General features: G+C 43.1%; 1 protein-coding gene across 1 annotated transcript in view; it reads right to left on the reverse strand.

Moving 5' to 3' along the window:
* LOC311146697 (xenotropic and polytropic retrovirus receptor 1 homolog) overlaps window positions 1-16,646 on the reverse strand; it is a 56,772-nt gene that overhangs the window by 9,546 nt on the left and 30,580 nt on the right. The window contains exons 3-11 of the mRNA XM_084183249.1: window positions 9,343-9,444; window positions 8,698-8,918; window positions 7,544-7,693; window positions 7,025-7,190; window positions 6,572-6,759; window positions 5,973-6,152; window positions 5,570-5,732; window positions 3,047-3,247; window positions 101-267 (exon numbers count right to left, since the gene is read on the reverse strand). Coding sequence (XP_084039375.1) covers window positions 101-267; window positions 3,047-3,247; window positions 5,570-5,732; window positions 5,973-6,152; window positions 6,572-6,759; window positions 7,025-7,190; window positions 7,544-7,693; window positions 8,698-8,918; window positions 9,343-9,444 — 1,538 coding nt within the window. The remainder of the gene's footprint in view (window positions 1-100; window positions 268-3,046; window positions 3,248-5,569; window positions 5,733-5,972; window positions 6,153-6,571; window positions 6,760-7,024; window positions 7,191-7,543; window positions 7,694-8,697; window positions 8,919-9,342; window positions 9,445-16,646) is intronic.

The raw sequence follows: 16,646 nt of genomic DNA on the forward strand, positions 1-16,646 counted from the left end.
TGTATCAAATAATTGTTCTCCCCACTGTATATATGATTAAATCAGCACCTTTATTCAATATTTTGGTAGGTATAGCTTTTTTTCAAAGGTGTATACTAACTTTCTGAGGGTAGACGATCTCCTCTCTGAGTAATGTGTTATCGCCTGCGTTGCGGTCAAACAAGCCCCAGTCCATCTTCAGGTCCCACACCAGGGTGTAACAGGAACTGACTATGGAACAGCCAATCAGCAGGTAGAAGAAGATCTTAGCTTCGTTGTGACTCGCAGCTAGGAAGAGAGAGGCAGAGGCATACCAGCTTGACACCAAAATATTGAAAACACAAACATATTGAGAAGGTCAAATAAATAAGTGAGTAAACATTGTTTTATAAAGGACATTTCATGCTGAAACCCTCAAATGAAACACCAATGGTATTCACTAAGTTTATGGTTTATATTTAGGAGAATGTTTTACAGCTTTGTCATTCTATTTTTTAATTTTTTAATAATCTTATTCAATTATTTGATATATTTTACATGTGATAAAGTCACACAGAGGGACAGAGATTATTATAGACACCAGTGATAATCTGAAGTACCCAAAAGAGCCACTAGATGTATTGTGCTAGATTATATAAAATCCTTGAAAGATACCAAAATTCTGGTACTTTACTGGTAAACTTCTAAAGTTTCCAGTAATATACCCTCCCTTTGCAACCCTAATACAGTGGGGGGGGAAAATCACATTGTAGGATTTTTAATGAATATATTTGCAAATTATGGTGGAAAATAAGTATTTGGTCAATAACAAAAGTTTGTTGGCAATGACACAGGTCAAACGTTTTCTGTAAGTCTTCACAAGGTTTTCACACACTGTTGCTGGTATTTTGGCCCATTCCTCCATGCAGATCTCCTCTAGAGCAGTGATGTTTTGGGGCTGTCGCTGGGCAACACGGACTTTCAACTCCCTCCAAAGATTTTCTATGGGGTTGAGATCTGGAGACTGGCTAGGCCACTCCAGGACCTTGAAATGCTTCTTACGAAGCCACTCCTTCGTTGCCCGGCGGTGTGTTTGGGATCATTGTCATGCTGAAAGACCCAGCCACGTTTCATCTTCAATGCCCTTGCTGATGGAAGGAGGTTTTCACTCAAAATCTCACGATACATGGCCCCATTCATTCTTTCCTTTACACGGATCACTCGTCCTGGTCCCTTTGCAGAAAAACAGCCCCAAAGCATGATGTTTCCACCCCCATGCTTCACAGTAGGTATGGTGTTCTTTGGATGCAACTCAGCATTCTTTGTCCTCCAAACACGACGAGTTGAGTTTTTACCAAAAAGTTATATTTTGGTTTCATCTGACCATATGACATTCTCCCAATCCTCTTCTGGATCATCCAAATGCACTCTAGCAAACTTCAGACGGGCCTAGACATGTACTGGCTTAAGCATGGGGACACGTCTGGCACTGCAGGATTTGAGTCCCTGGCGGCGTAGTGTGTTACTGATGGTAGGCTTTGTTACTTTGGTCCCAGCTCTCTGCAGGTCATTCACTAGGTCCCCCCGTGTGGTTCTGGGATTTTTGCTCACCGTTCTTGTGATCATTTTGACCCCACGGGGTGAGATCTTGCGTGGAGCCCCAGATCGAGGGAGATTATCAGTGGTCTTGTATGTCTTCCATTTCCTAATAATTGCTCCCACAGTTGATTTCTTCAAACCAAGCTGCTTACCAACGAACTATCATGGTCCAAACACACCAAGACAGTCGTGAAGAGGGCACGACAAAGCCTATTCCCCCTCAGGAGACTAAAAAGATTTGGCATGGGTCCTCAGATCCTCAAAAAATTCTACAGCTGCACCATCGAGAGCATCCTGACTGGTTGCGTCACCGCCTGGTATGGCAACTGCTTGGCCTCTGACCGCAAGGCACTACAGAGGGTAGTGCGTACGGCCCAGTACATCACTGGGGCAAAGCGTCCTGCCATCCAGGACCTCTATACCAGGCGGTGTCAGAGGAAGGCCCTCAAAATTGTCAAAGACTCCAGCCACCCTAGTCATAGACTGTTCTCTTTGCTACCGCACGGCAAGCGGTACCGGAGTGCCAAGTCTAGGTCCAAAAGACTTCTCAACAGCTTCTACCCCCAAGCCATAAGACTCCTGAACAGCTAATCATGGCTACCCGGACTATTTGCACTGCCCCCCCCCACCCCATCCTTTTTACGCTGCTGCTACTCTGTTAAGTATTTATGCATAGTCACTTTAACTCTACCCACATGTACATATTACCTCAACTACCTCAACTAGCCGGTGCCCCCGCACATTGACTCTGCAACGGTACCCCCCTGTATATATAGCCTCCCTACTGTCACTTTATTTTACTTCTGCTCTTTTTTTCTCAACACTTTTTTTGTTGTTGTTTTATTCTTACTTTTTTTGTTTAAAATAAATACACTGTTGGTTAAGGGCTGTAAGTAAGCATTTCACTGTAATGTCTGCACCTGTTGTATTCGGCGCATGTGACCAATAAAATTTGATTTGATTTGATTTGACCTATTGCAGATTCAGTCTTCCCAGCCTGGTGCAGGTCTACAATTTTGTTTCTAGTGTCCTTTGACAGCTCTTTGGTCTTGGCCATAGTGGAGTTTGGAGTGTGACTGTTTGAGGTTGTGGACAGGTGTCTTTTATACTGATAACAAGTTCAAACAGGTGCCATTAATACAGGTAACGAGTGGAGGACAGAGGAGCCTCTTAAAGAAGAAGTTACAGGTCTGTGAGAGCCAGAAATCTTGCTTGTTTGTAGGTGACCAAATACTTATTTTCCACCATAATTTGCAAATAAATTCATTAAATATTCTACAATGTGATTTTCTGGATTTTTTTTCTCAATTTGTCTGTCATAGTTGACGTGTACATATGATGAAAATTACAGGCCTCTCTCATCTTTTTAAGTGGGAGAACTTGCACAATTGGTGGCTGACTAAATACTTTTTTCCCCCACTGTATATCTACTGTACTAATGTCTGAGGAGTACAGTAGTATTATTATAATACAGTATCAGGACACTTACGATTCTCTTTGTGAGTGCTGTACAGGGCAGCGAAGGTGACCACGAAGAAAGTGGTGGAGTATTTCCCGGCGTTGACCAGGTGAGGGAAAGCCCGTTTGGAGTCGCGGTAACGCCGCAGGCACTGCACGAAGCGGAACCATGCCGGTAGACACTGGATCACGGCCCGCACTCCGTACGAGTACGAGTGACACACGCCTCCACCTATCGGAAAACACATTGATTATAAATGAACAGATAAAATCACGCACACGGTATACGAGTAGGAGTGACAAACACCAGCACCTATCTCAATGATTATCAATCAACCAATAAAATCTGCCGAATATGTTCCATTGAAATTCCCCTCTGTTGGATGGATTGGATATTTTCTTTCCAGAAATGCAATTCAACATACTCAATTGACTTGAGTTTTAGATGGAGTTGACTCCAACACTTCTCACCCATAAAATCAATAATATTGATAAAACATGCTTGAACAGGGCTAGGTGGCGGTGGTGGTGTGTTTGTTTGGACTGGATAATGTTTGTTGTGTTTGCATTATGCGTGTTTGCAGTGAGCTGTATGTGTGGACTAGGTTATGTTTGTGACTGGGCTATGTTTGTTTGGACTCAAGTTAGCTTTGTTTGGACGAAAGTCTTGAGGGTATGTTTAGTGTGGGCTAGATTGGGCCGTAGGCTTGTTTTGACTGAGCTTTGTGTGTTTGGATAAGGCTGTGTTGAGTTGTGTTGTGTTGAGTTGTGTGTGTGTGAGAAAGAGAAATACAGACAGAGAGAGGAGAGAAGGACAAAGGAGAGGACAGAAAAAATAAGAAAAGCCCCGATTGTTGAACTGACGGATTGAAGGTCTGAAACTCTAACAAGCTTATTTTCAATGGAGCTTGGAGTGTGTTATTGTGTGTGTGTATACAGTGCATTCGGAAAGTATTCAGACCCCTTGACTTTTTCTACATTTTGTTACGTTACAGCCTTATTCTAAAATTGATTAAATTACTTTTTTCCCACATTAATCTACACACAATACCTCATAACGACTAATTTATTTACATAAATATTCAGACCCTTTGCAATGAGACTCGAAATTGAGCTCAGGTGCATCCTGTTTCTATTGATCATCCTTGAGATGTTTTCTACAACTTGATTGGAGTCCACCTGTGGTAAATTCAATTGATTGGACATGATTTGGAAAGGCACACACCTGTCTATATAAGGTCCCACAGTTGACAGTGCATGTTAGAGCAAAAACCAAGCCATGAGGTTGAAGGAATTGTCCGTAGAGCTCCGAGACAGGATTGTGTCGAGGCACAGATCTGGGGAAGGCTACCAAAAAAATTATGCAGCATTGAAGGTTCCCAAGAACACAGTGGCCTCCATCATTCTTAAATGGAAGAAGTTTGGAACCACCAAGACTTTTCCAAGAGCTGGCCGGCCCGGCTAAACTGAGCAATCGGGGGAGAAGGGCCTTGGTCAGGGAGGTGACCAAGAACCCGATGGTCACTGACAGAGCTGCAGAGTTCCTCTGTGGAGACAGGAGAACCTTCCAGAAGGACAACCATCTCTGCAGCACTCCACCAATCAGGCCTTCATGATACAATGGCCAGACGGAAGCCACTCCTCAGTGAAAGGCACCTCACAGCCCGCTTAGAGTTTGCCAAAAGGCACCTAAATGACTCTCAGACAATGAGAAACAAGATTTTCTGGTCTGATGAAACCAAGATTGAACTCTTTGGCCTGAGTGCCAAGCTCCACGTCTGGAGGAAACATGGCACCATCCCTACGGTGAAGCATGGTGGTGGCAGCATCATGCTGTGGGGATGTTTCGCAGCGGCAGGGACTGGGAGACTAGTCAGGATCGAGGTAAAGCTGAACGGAGCATAGTATAGATGAAAACCTGCTCCAGTGCGCTCAGGACCTCAGACTGGTTCGAAGGTTCACCTTCCAACAGGACAGCAACCTTAAGTACACAGCCAAGACAACACAGGAGTGGCTTCGGGACAAGTCTCTGAATGTCCTTGAGTGGCCCAGCCAGAGCCCAGACTTGAACCCGATCGAACATCTCTGGAGAGACCTGAAAATAGCTGTGCAGCGACGCTGCCCATCCAACCTGACAGAGCTTGAGAGGATCTGCAGAGAAGAATGGGAGAAACGCCCCAAATACAGGTGTGCCAAGTTTGTAGCGTCAAATCCAATTAGACTCGAGGCTGTAATCATTGCCAAAGGTGCTTCAACAAAGAGTAAAGGGTCTGAATACTTATGTAAATGTAATATTTCAGTATCTTTTATTTTTAATACATTTGCAAATGTCTAAAAACCTGTTTTTGCTTTGTCATTATGGGGTATTGTGTGTAGATTGATGAGGGACAAAAATGATTTCATCCATTTTAGAATAAAGCTGTAACGTAACAATGTGGGAAAAGTCAAGGGGTCTGAATACTTTGAATGCACTGTATGTGTGTGTTTTTGTGTCTCAGTGCGTGTATGTACACGTGTATATCCATGTGTACTCGTGTGTGAATTCATTGCTTACTGTCCCGCAGTAGCCCGTCCTGTTGCTTCCAGTCGAGCTCGAAGCTGTAGAAACAGATGAGGTACTCCAGGTCCATCAGAACCACCCCTAGAGAGTTGAGCTGGTCAGCCAGCCAGAAGTCTGCAAACTCTACCCTGTGGAACGGGGCTGTCACCACACGGAACTGGAGGAGAGGGAGGGATGGATATGGGGAAACGTAGCGAGGGGGGGAGACAAGAGAGAGGGAGAGAGGGAAATAGAGCGAAAGGGAAACAGAGAGAGAGAAATAGAGAGAGAGTGAGACAAAGAGGGGAAAAGAGAGATAACTATATATTACTGATTAGGATACAGAATACAGCATTTGGCAACATCATGATGCCAGGCACATGTTCAGACATGTTCAGCAGCTTTCTGAGCGTCTCACTAGCAGTTTGAGGAGCCAGAAGCGTGACTTGTAGTAGAGGGTCTTGAAGGGGTTGATGAGGAAGAGGAAGAAGAAGCCGTAGAGGACCAGGGGGTTGGCCTGCATGGGCACCAGGATGGACTTGGAGAACAGACAGGACAGGATGCTCACACACCACAGCACCCCCAGGAAACCAGCAATCTATGTGGAGGTGAGGAGAGAGAGAGAGGTTCACTTGTGTTGTAATTTGATTGCATTTTCAATCGATTACTGTGTCATTACGTTCTACTGCTTATTGCTTTGGCAACAGTTGATTGCTAATTTCATACCAATAAAGGGAGAGTGAGAGAGAGAGATGGGGGGGAGAGAGAGAGAGAGAGAGAGATGGGGGAGACCGAGAGAGAGAGAGAGCAAGAGAGATAAAGGGAGAGAGAGAGACAGAAAGAGAGAGATAAGGAGAGAGAGAGAGAGAGAGAATTCAAGCAAATGACTTGATACTAATGTGAAAAGCTTGATTCAGTAACAATAAATGTGAACACAAAAAGACACATAGGTACAAGTAATAACCAGAGCTGTATGAATAAAACACAATCAGTATCCAATCAGGCCCAAACTCCTACCTCAAAGAGGTGCTGGTGGGAGAGGTTGTTGCGGGGGTTGAGCTCGAAGATAAGCACGTGGTTGACCCCCGCCTGGCGCCAGCCATACGTGTTGATGCCCAACAGGAAGAGGAACTCGATCAGCAGGAAGCCGCCGCGGTAGATCCTCACCAGCGGCCACACGTTGGCATTCTCTATCACAACCGCAGCTAGAGGGCAAGACGGTTAATAACACATTCATAACGTATTAATAACACAATAATGGCACATTTCTGTCAATAACTGAGCTATCAAATCCTGAACTAGAGGACTAGGGCCTGTATGAAAGAATGATGGATGGAGAAACTCTCACTATGGAGCTAATCTTTTCACATGGTAAAGCGCTTCACACCACCATGGTTTAAAACCTGTGTTACAGCCTCAGTAGCAGAGGGGAGGAGGATAATAGGGGAAAAGCAGGGAAGACAGGCATACCTGTGATGACGACAGTGACCATGAGGACGAGGAAGACTCCACAGTACAAGCCGACCCTAAAGGTGGTCCACGCCGGAGCAGGCTGTGCAGCACCCAGTGGGGGCACTCGTAGCCTCTTCATGGCTCGCTGTCTGTCTCCTCCCTCCAACTCTTGTGTTACCAGGGCCTGAGAGAGAGAGAGAGAGAGAGAGAGAGCAAGAGCGAGAACTTTAACACTGTATATAGACATAATATGACACTTGAAATGTCTTTATTATTTTGGAACTTCTGAGTGTAATGTTTACTGATAATCTTTTATTGTTTATTTCACTTCTGTTTATTATCTATTTCACTTGCTTTGGCAATGTAAACATATGTTTCCCATGCCAATAAAGCCACTTAAATTGAAATTGAAATGAGACAGAGAGAGTGAGAGAGTCACAGCTAAAAGACAAAAACTGAAATGATTATAGTACATTGCTACGAGCCAATACTTCTCATTGATAAGAGGGGGAAAAAAATGTCTGTCAAGTCCAGTACCTCAGTCTCAGAGATGAGCTGGGTGATCTTCTTGCAGGTGTAGAAGGGGGCGACCTCCACGTGGGCCACGCGCCAGTCGGCCCCCCGCGATGTCTCCAGGATCTTATCATGCTTCTTCAGGATTTTACGGAAACCTGTGAAGTTCAGATTCTGGGGAGAGGAGAGGAGAATGGTTATAAGTAGGAGTCTCTCTGATAATTTTTTCGGATCCCTCAGATACATTTTTTGGACCATCAGTAGGGTTCTCCCAGATTCTTTTATTGTACAGATATGACAATGGTATATCAGACCGTATAGCACGGGTATGACAACAAAATACTTTTTACTGTTCTAATTACGTTGGTAACCAGTTTATAATAGCAATAAGGCACCTCAGGGGGTTTGTGGTATATGGCCAATATACCACGGCTAATGGCTGTGTCCAGGCACTCCGCGTTGCGTCATGCTTAACAGCCCTTAGCCATATACCACACCTCCTCAGGCCTTATTGCTTAAATAAGCCACATCACTCAGGATTTTGTGGCAGGGCAGGCAATTTGTTGATTCTTAATGTTTAGTTGTAGAACTATTTATCTGTTTTTAATTTTGGATATAAATGATTTATTTTAACATAATTGGTTAAAAAATACACAGGTCACAAAATTGAAATTAAGCAATATACCCCATTACTAGTAATAGATTTCTTGTTTTAGAAACATTAGAAAGAATGCTTATAATTTTTGGGGTGATTTTTGGTGTAATAACGGCAATAAAAAAACAAATGCCTGGTAAAAAAACTGAGTGGCTAGTAGATTTTTTTCATCTACCTGCCACAGTGGTTGGTGGACCAAAAAGTTCATTTCCCACCCTGGTAGTGTCTACTAACTTCATAATTCTGCAGCAGGATGAGGCTGAGGTAGTGTCTAGTGATAGTGTTTAGGGCACAGGACTTTGGTGGCCCCTTAATTGAGGAGGACAGACTCATAGTAATGGCTGGAACGGAATAAATGGAATGGTATCAAACACATGGTTTCCATGTGTTTGATACCATTCCATTCACTCCATTCCAGCCATTACTAAGAGTCCCCCCCCCCCCCCCCCCCCCCCCCCCCAGCAGCCTCCTGTGGTCTAGGGGTAGTGTATAGGGGGTAGTATCTAGGGTTTAGGGTACTAACCTGGTAGTTCTGTAGCAGGATGAGGCTGAGGTAGAACTCGGAGAAGGCCAGCTGCAGGTCCTTGATGTTGCGGTGTTTGCAGCGCTCCTGCTGGGACAGGTGGAAGACGGCCTTGCGGCGGCGACGAAGGCCTTGCATGCTGCTCTCCCGCTGGGCGTCCAGCGACGACTGCAGCTCATTCTGGAGAGTGGCGAAACGACGCTGGGCCTCTGCTAGCTTTTCTGGAGAGGGGGAGAGAGGAGAGGGGGAGAAAAGAGGGGGAGAGAAGAGAAGGAGAGAGAAGGAGGAAGGGTCATGGGAAGAAGGATCATGGGTAGGAGAGAGAGGGAGATTAAGTAAGAGAGCGAGGCAGCCTGATTCTGTCTCTGTTGCCTAACTATTGGTTTCTGGCAGGGAGATTCACTCCCTAAGGGTTTAAATGTTTGTCTTCTGAACAGATGGGCCTTTAGTGGCCTAGCCAGTGGTGGACAGTGGAGGAGCGTGTGACTGTTTGCTAATCACGCATTGTGAATGTGCTGTAGTTTTTTTGTACAATCATAGAAATAGGCTAGCTAAGTAGAGACACACGGTGGTTTGGTTATATCAGGTGCATGTATTCCAGCAACAGAAATGACAACACATTGTTGTACACAGTTGTACAGTTACCTGAGTAGAATGTGTTGATTTTGGCCAGCTCCTTCTCGCACGCCTGAAAGAACTTCTCCTCAAACTTGGCGTAGTATCTCTTGACTGTGTCTTCGTCTGTGACTGGAAAGAACGAGGTAAAACGAGGTGTTAATAAAAGACAGGAGAAGAGAGGAAGAACAAGAAAAACTAGGTCTTATAAATCTGACGTATTTTCAAGGGGTTTGCAAATGTCTTTGAGACCTTGCTATTTTTGCTACTTGTGATATCCCATTCATTTCACATTTGATGTATTCCAACACTGGCACCCCTGATTTAAATATCTAGTCAACTAAATACGCAAGCCCTTGTTTAGCGGGAATCCATCAAACATGTTTAAAATGACTGAATCCCTAAGACTGTGTTGAGACAGGCTGTCTTAAGAGATGATGTGGTAAGTTATTTAGAGACTCAGCAGTGAGCAAGGCTTCTGTACATACATGACACAGTCATTACTTAACCTCTCTGGGCTTATTCAGCACATTCAGGTGGCATGACATTGTGAAGAAAATATATAATGCACAATGTGTCCCAGACCAGCACTAAAACACAGATTATCCTAATCAGAGTCTTGTGGATTAGTTGAATTGGGTGTCTAAAAAGAGTGATGCACGTGAGACCAAACCCTGCACACATTGCGGCTCTCTAGGAACACTGGTCTAAAATAATTGAAATTAAGTACATTATGTGCCTCGATACACTGCTACCTCACTCCTGTAATACCCCAGGGGGCCAACAGGCGGAGCCATTGCAGAGAGGGCAGCAGCTCGCAGGTTTTTTCCAAGTAATTCCCAGTGTAACAGTAGTAGGTTAACTTACTGTAGGGCTATGGGTAGTCCAGACAGGTACCTCTGACTCAGTGTCTGAGGACTATCTGTGAGTCAGAACAGCCAGACTCTGTGGTCTGGAAAAAACAAGGTGGGTGTCTGAGATAATTCAAGGAGTCTACCTTCCACTTACCCCTTACAAGCTCATGTATGTTTTATCTGGTGCATTTGTGCTGGGATAGAAAAAAAGCAGGCACATACTGTGGCCCCAGCAGGACTGGAGTTGTGGAGAATGCTGTCCCCTGTACAGTGCATTCGGAAATTATTCAGAACCCTTGGCATTTTCCACATTTTGTTACGTTACAGCCTTATTCTAAAATGTATTAAAATGTTTTTTCCCCCTCATCAATCTACACACAATACCCCACAATGACATAGGAAAATCAGGATTTTTGAAATTTCTGAAAATGTATTAAAAATAAAAAAACTGAAATATCACATTTATATGTAGTACCAGTCAAACGTTTGGACACACCTACTCATTCAAGGGTTTTTCTTTATTTTAACTATTTTCTACATTGTATAATAATAGTGGAGACATCAAAACGATGGAATAACATATGGAATCATGTACTAACCCTTTAAAAAACCAAAACATTTAAAATATATTTTCGATTTGAGATTCTCAAAGTAGCCACCCTTTGCCTTGATGACAGCTTTGCACACTCTTGGCATTCTCTCAACCAGCTTCATGAGGTAGTCACCTGGAATGCGTTTCAATTAACAGGTGTGCCTTGTTAAAAGTTAATTTGTGGAATTTATTTTCTTCTGAATGTGTTTGAGCCAATCAGTTGTGTTGTGACAAAGTAGGGGTGGTATACAGGAGATAGCCCTATTTGGTGAAATACCAAGTCCATATTATGGCAAGAACAGCTCAAATAAGCAAAAAGAAACAACAGTCCATCATTACTTTAAGCCATGAAGGTCAGTCAATACGGAACTTTTCAAGAACTTTGAAAGTTTCTTCAAGTGCAGTCGCAAAAACCATGAAGCGCTATGGTGAAACCGACTATCATGAGGACCACCACCGGAATGGAAGACAAAGTTACCTCTGCTGCAGAGGATAAGTTCATTAGAGTTAACTGCACCTCAGATTGCAATCCAAATTAATGCTTCACAGAGTTCAAGAAACAGACACATCTCAACATCAAATGTTCAGGGGAGACTGCGTGAATCAGGCCTTCAAGGCCGAATTTCTGCAAAGAAAAATCTGTCCTTTGGTCTGATGAGTCCCAACCGCCGTGTCTTTGTGAGACACAGAGTAGGTGAACAGATGATCTCCGCTTGTGTGGTTCCCACCATGAAGCATGGAGGAGGTGGAGTGATGGTGCTTTGCTGGTGACACTGTCTGTGATTTATTTAGAATTCAAGGAACACTTAACCAGAATGGCTACCAAAGCAATCTGCACCGATACGCCATCCCATCTGGTTTATGCTTAGTGGGACTATCATTTGTTTTTCAACAGGACAATGACCCAACACACCTCCAGGCTGTGTAAGGGCTATTTGACCAAGAAGGAAAGTGATGGGAGTGCTGCATCTGATGACCTGGCCTCCACAATCACCCGACCTCAACCCAATTGAGATGGTTTGGAATGAGTTGGACCGCAGAGTGAATGAAAAGCAGCCAACAAGTGCTCCGTATATGTGGCAACTCCTTCAAGACCGTTGAAAAAGCATTCCTCATGAAGCTGGTTGAGAGAATGCCAAGGGTGTGCAAAGCTGTCATCAAGGCAAAGGGTGGCTACTTTGAAGAATCTAAAATCTAAAATATATTTTGATTTGTTTAACACTTTTTTGGTTACTACATAATTCCATATGTGTTATTTCATAGTTTTGATGTCTTCACTATTATTCTACAATGTAGAAAATAGTCAAAATAAAGAAAAACCCTTGAATGAGTAGGTTTGTCCAAACTTTTGACCGGTACTGAATGTGTGTGTGTATGTGTGTCCTTCCCTCTACAGAGTAGTACTGGTACTGTAAGTATTCAGACCCTTTATTCAGTACTTTGTTAAAGCACCTTTGGCAGCGATTACAGCCTCAAGTCTTCTTGGGCATGACGCTACAAGCTTGGCACACCTGTATTTGGGGAGTTTCTCCCATTCTTCTCTGCAGATCCTCTCAAGCTCTGTGAGCTATTTTCAGGTCTCTCCAGAGATGTTTGATTGGGTTCAAGTCCGGGCTCTGGCTGGGCCACTCTAGGACATTCAGAGACTTGTCCCTAAGCCACTCCTGCGTTGTCTTGGCTGTGTGCTTAGGGTCGTTGTCCTGTTGGAAGGTGAACCTTCGCCCCAGTCTGAGGTCCTGAGCGCTCTGGAGCAGGTTTTCATCAAGGATCTCTCTGTACTTTGCTCCGTTCATCTTTCCCTCGATCCTGACTAGTCTCCCAGTCCCTGCCGCTGAAAAACATCCCCACAGCATGATGCTGCCACCACGTTTCACCGTAGGCATGGTGCCAGGTTTCCTCCAGACGTGACATTTGGCATTCAGGCCAAAGAGTTCAATCTTGCTTTCATCAGACCAGAAAATCTAGTTTCTCATGGTCAGAGTCATTTAGGTGCCTTTTGGCAAACTCCAAGTGGGCTGTCATGGGCCTTTTACTGAGGACTGGTTTCAGTCTGGCCACTCTACCATAACGGCCTGATTGTGGAGTGCTGCAGAGATGGTTGTCCTTCTGGAAGGTTCTCCCTTCTCCACAGAGGAACTCTGGACCTCTGTCAGAGTGACCAGCGGGTTCTTGGTCACCTCCCTGATAAAGGCCTTCTCCCCCGATTGCTCATTTTGGATGAGTTTGGTTTCAAACTTCTTCCATTTAAGAATGATGGAGGCCACTGTTCTTGGAGACCTTTAATGCTGCAGAAATGTTTTAGTACCCTTCCCCAGATCTGTGCCTTGACACAATCCTGTCTTGGAGCTATGGACAATTCCTTCAACCTCATGGCTTGGTTTTTGCTCTGACATGCACGGTCAACTGTGGGACCTTATATAGACAGGTGTGTGCCTTTACAAATCATGTCCAATCAATTGGATTTACCACAGGTGGACTCCCATCAAGTTGTAGAAACATCTCAAGGATGATCAATGGAACAGGATGCACCCGAGCTCAATTTCGAGTCTCATAGCAAAGGGTCTGAATACTTATGTAAATAAGGTATTTCTGTTTTTTATTTGTTATAAATTTGCAAAAAGAGCCCGGACTTGAACCTGATCGAACATCTCTCGAGAGACCTGAAAATAGCTGTGCAGCGATGTTCCCAATCCAACCTGAAAGAGCTTGAGAGGATCTGCAGAGAAGAATGGGAGAAACTCCCCAAATACAGGTGTGCCAAGCTTGTAGCGTCATACCCAAGACTCCAGGCTGTAATCGCTGCTAAAGGTGCTTCAACAAAGTACTGAGTTAAGGGTCTGAATACTTATGTAAATGTGATAATTCAAACCTGTTAACAAACCTGTTTTTGCTTTGTCATTATGGGGTATTGTGTGTAGATTGATGAGGGGAAAAAACCATTTAATCAATTTTAGAATAAGGCTGTAACGTAACAAAATGTGTAAAAAGTCAAGGGGTCTGAATACTTTCCAAATGCACTGTATTAAAGGAATAATCCACTTAAAAACAATATTTGGGTATTTCTTTCATTAGTCCACTGTTGATACAGTCCCACATTTTTTTGCATGTCAACAATCAAGCTTTCAAGATATAGGACTTTCAAAAAGCAAATTGTAACTTGCCACATCTTTTTTTAATTTTAACTTTATTTAACTAGGTAAGTCAGTTAAGAACAAATTCTTATTTACAATGACGGCCTACACCGGCCAAACCTGGACGACGCTGGGCCAATTGTGCGCCGCCCTATGGGACTCCCAATCACTGCCAGTTGTGATAGAGCCTGGAATCGAACCAGGGGGTCTGTAGTGACGCCTCAAGCACTGAGATGCAGTGCCTTAGACCGCTGCGCCACTCGGGAGCATCATCATGACACTGTTTCTATGATAACTCCAGATGTATTCCTGTATCAGTTTCGAAACTATTGCACACAATCCCATGTAGGACCAAAGATGCTGAACTTATGGCAGTAACTTTACAAGCACTAATTATGGTCAATTTAGACTGAGAATAGTATCTGGTTATGGTAAGGGGTGAAATAAGTATAGCCAGTTATAATTGTAACGGTTTAGCAGATTATAAAAAAGAAGATCAGTCTTTACGTGGCTAAAGGAACATAACATATATTGTTTACAGGAAACTCACTCTACATCCTTAGATGAAGTTGCGTGGAAAAAGGAATGGGGTGGTGAAATGCACGGGGACCTTGCGGGCGCTGCAGGATTTCAGTCCTTCACGGCGTAGTGTGTTACCAATTGTTTTCTTGGTGACTATGGTCCCAGCTGCCTTGAGATCATTGACAAGATCCTCCCGTGTAGTTCTGGGCTGATTCCTCACCGTTCTCATGATCATTGCAACTCCACGAGGTGTGAACTTGCATGGAGCCCCAGGCCGAGGGAGATTGACAGGTCTTTTGTGTTTCTTCCATTTGCGAATAATCGCACCAACTTTTGTCACCTTCTCACCAAGCTGCTTGGCGATGGTCTTGTAGCCCATTCCAGCCTTGTGTAGGTCTACAATCTTGTCCCTGACATCCTTGGAGAGCTCTTTGGTCTTGGCCATGGTGGAGAGTTTGGAATCTGATTGATTGATTGCTTCTGTGGACAGGTGTCTTTTATACAGGTAACAAACTGAGATTAGGAGCACTCCCTTTAAGAGTGTGCTCCTAATCTCAGCTCGTTACCTGTATAAAAGACACCTGGGAGCCAGAAATCTTTCTGATTGAGAGGGGGTCAAATACTTATTTCCCTCATTAAAATGCAAATCAATTTATAACATTTTTGACATGCGTTTTTCTGGATTTTGTTGTTGTTATTCTGTCTCTCACTGTACAAATAAACCTACCATTAAAATTATAGACTGACCATTTCTTTGTCAGTGGGCAAACGTACAAAATCAGCAGGGGATCAAATACTTTTTTCCCTCACTGTACATGGAGGAGACTTAATCAAGCTAGTCGTCTTGACTACTTTCTTGTCTCTTGCAACAAAGGTTAAAAAAGTTTTAATAGGAGACAGAATGCAATCGGATAATCATCTAATTGGCCTTCACATAACTCTTATAGAATTTCCACATGGACGGGGATATTGGAAATGTAATCAAAGTTTACTGGAGGACAATTTATTTTTAACTAAGACAAAATAATTTATAACTGAATTTTTCCAGTACAATATAGGTTCAGCAAATCCCCTTATTGTTTGGGATACCTTTAAAATGTACCTTCAGAGGTCATTCAATTCAATATTCATTAATAATAAAAAATAAGTTTCTGGCTAAAGAGACAAGACTAACAAGGGAAATACATGAACTAATAGTATTATTATTATATTATATTATATATTATTATATTATATTACAGGTAGAACGATCTAATGTAATCTATTACAAAAATAAAGCAAACTGGATGGAATATGGAGAAAAATGCACCAAATTCTTCCTGAATCTCCAACACAGGAACGCTAATAAAAATAATTTGCAGAAACTCGTTACTGAAGACGGAGTCATCTATGATTCTCCGAATGATATTTTAAAAGAGGAAGCTAAATATTTTAAGCAGATGTTCTCTTTTCCGTCTCATCCTCACCCACTGAATGACGATTACTGTAAGGAATTCTTTCCAAATAATAAAACAAATGGAAAATTAACAAATGTACAGAAAGATCAGTGCGAAGGCCAAATTACAGAGGAATAACTTTGAGGCTATTAAATCCTTTCAGTGTGGAAAAACCCCAGGGCTTGATGGCATACCGGTAGAGGGATATCAAGCCATTTTTGATATACTCAAAGCTCCATTGTTAGATTGTTTTAACTACTCCTATATAAATGGTGGTCTGACAGGTACTCAGCAGGAAGGTCTGATTTCACTATTATTAAAACAAGACCCAGATGGCAAATATAAAGATTCAGTCTATCTTAAAAACTGGAGGCCTCCTTACACTTCAATGTTGTGATGCAAAAATACTAGCGAAAAGCATACAGTGAGGGAAAAAAGTATTTGATCCCCTGCATATTTTGTACGTTTGCCCACTGACAAAGAAATGATCAGTCTATAATTTTAATAGTAGGTTTATTTGAACAGTGAGAGACAGAATAACAACAACAAAATCCAGAAAAACACATGTCAAAAATGTTATAAATTTATTTGCATTTTAATAAGGGAAATAAGTATTTGACTCCTCTGCAAAACATGACTTAGTACTTGGTGGCAAAACCCTTGTTGGCAATCACAGAGGTCAGACATTTCTTGTAGTTGGCCACCAGGTTTGCACACATCTCAGGATGGTCCTCTGTAGCTCAGCTGGTAGAGCACGGCGCTTGTAACGCCAAGGTAGTGGGTTCGATCCCCGGGACCA

This window comes from Coregonus lavaretus (assembly GCF_964263955.1).
Source record: "Coregonus lavaretus genome assembly, chromosome: 19".
NCBI lineage: Eukaryota > Metazoa > Chordata > Actinopteri > Salmoniformes > Salmonidae > Coregonus > Coregonus lavaretus.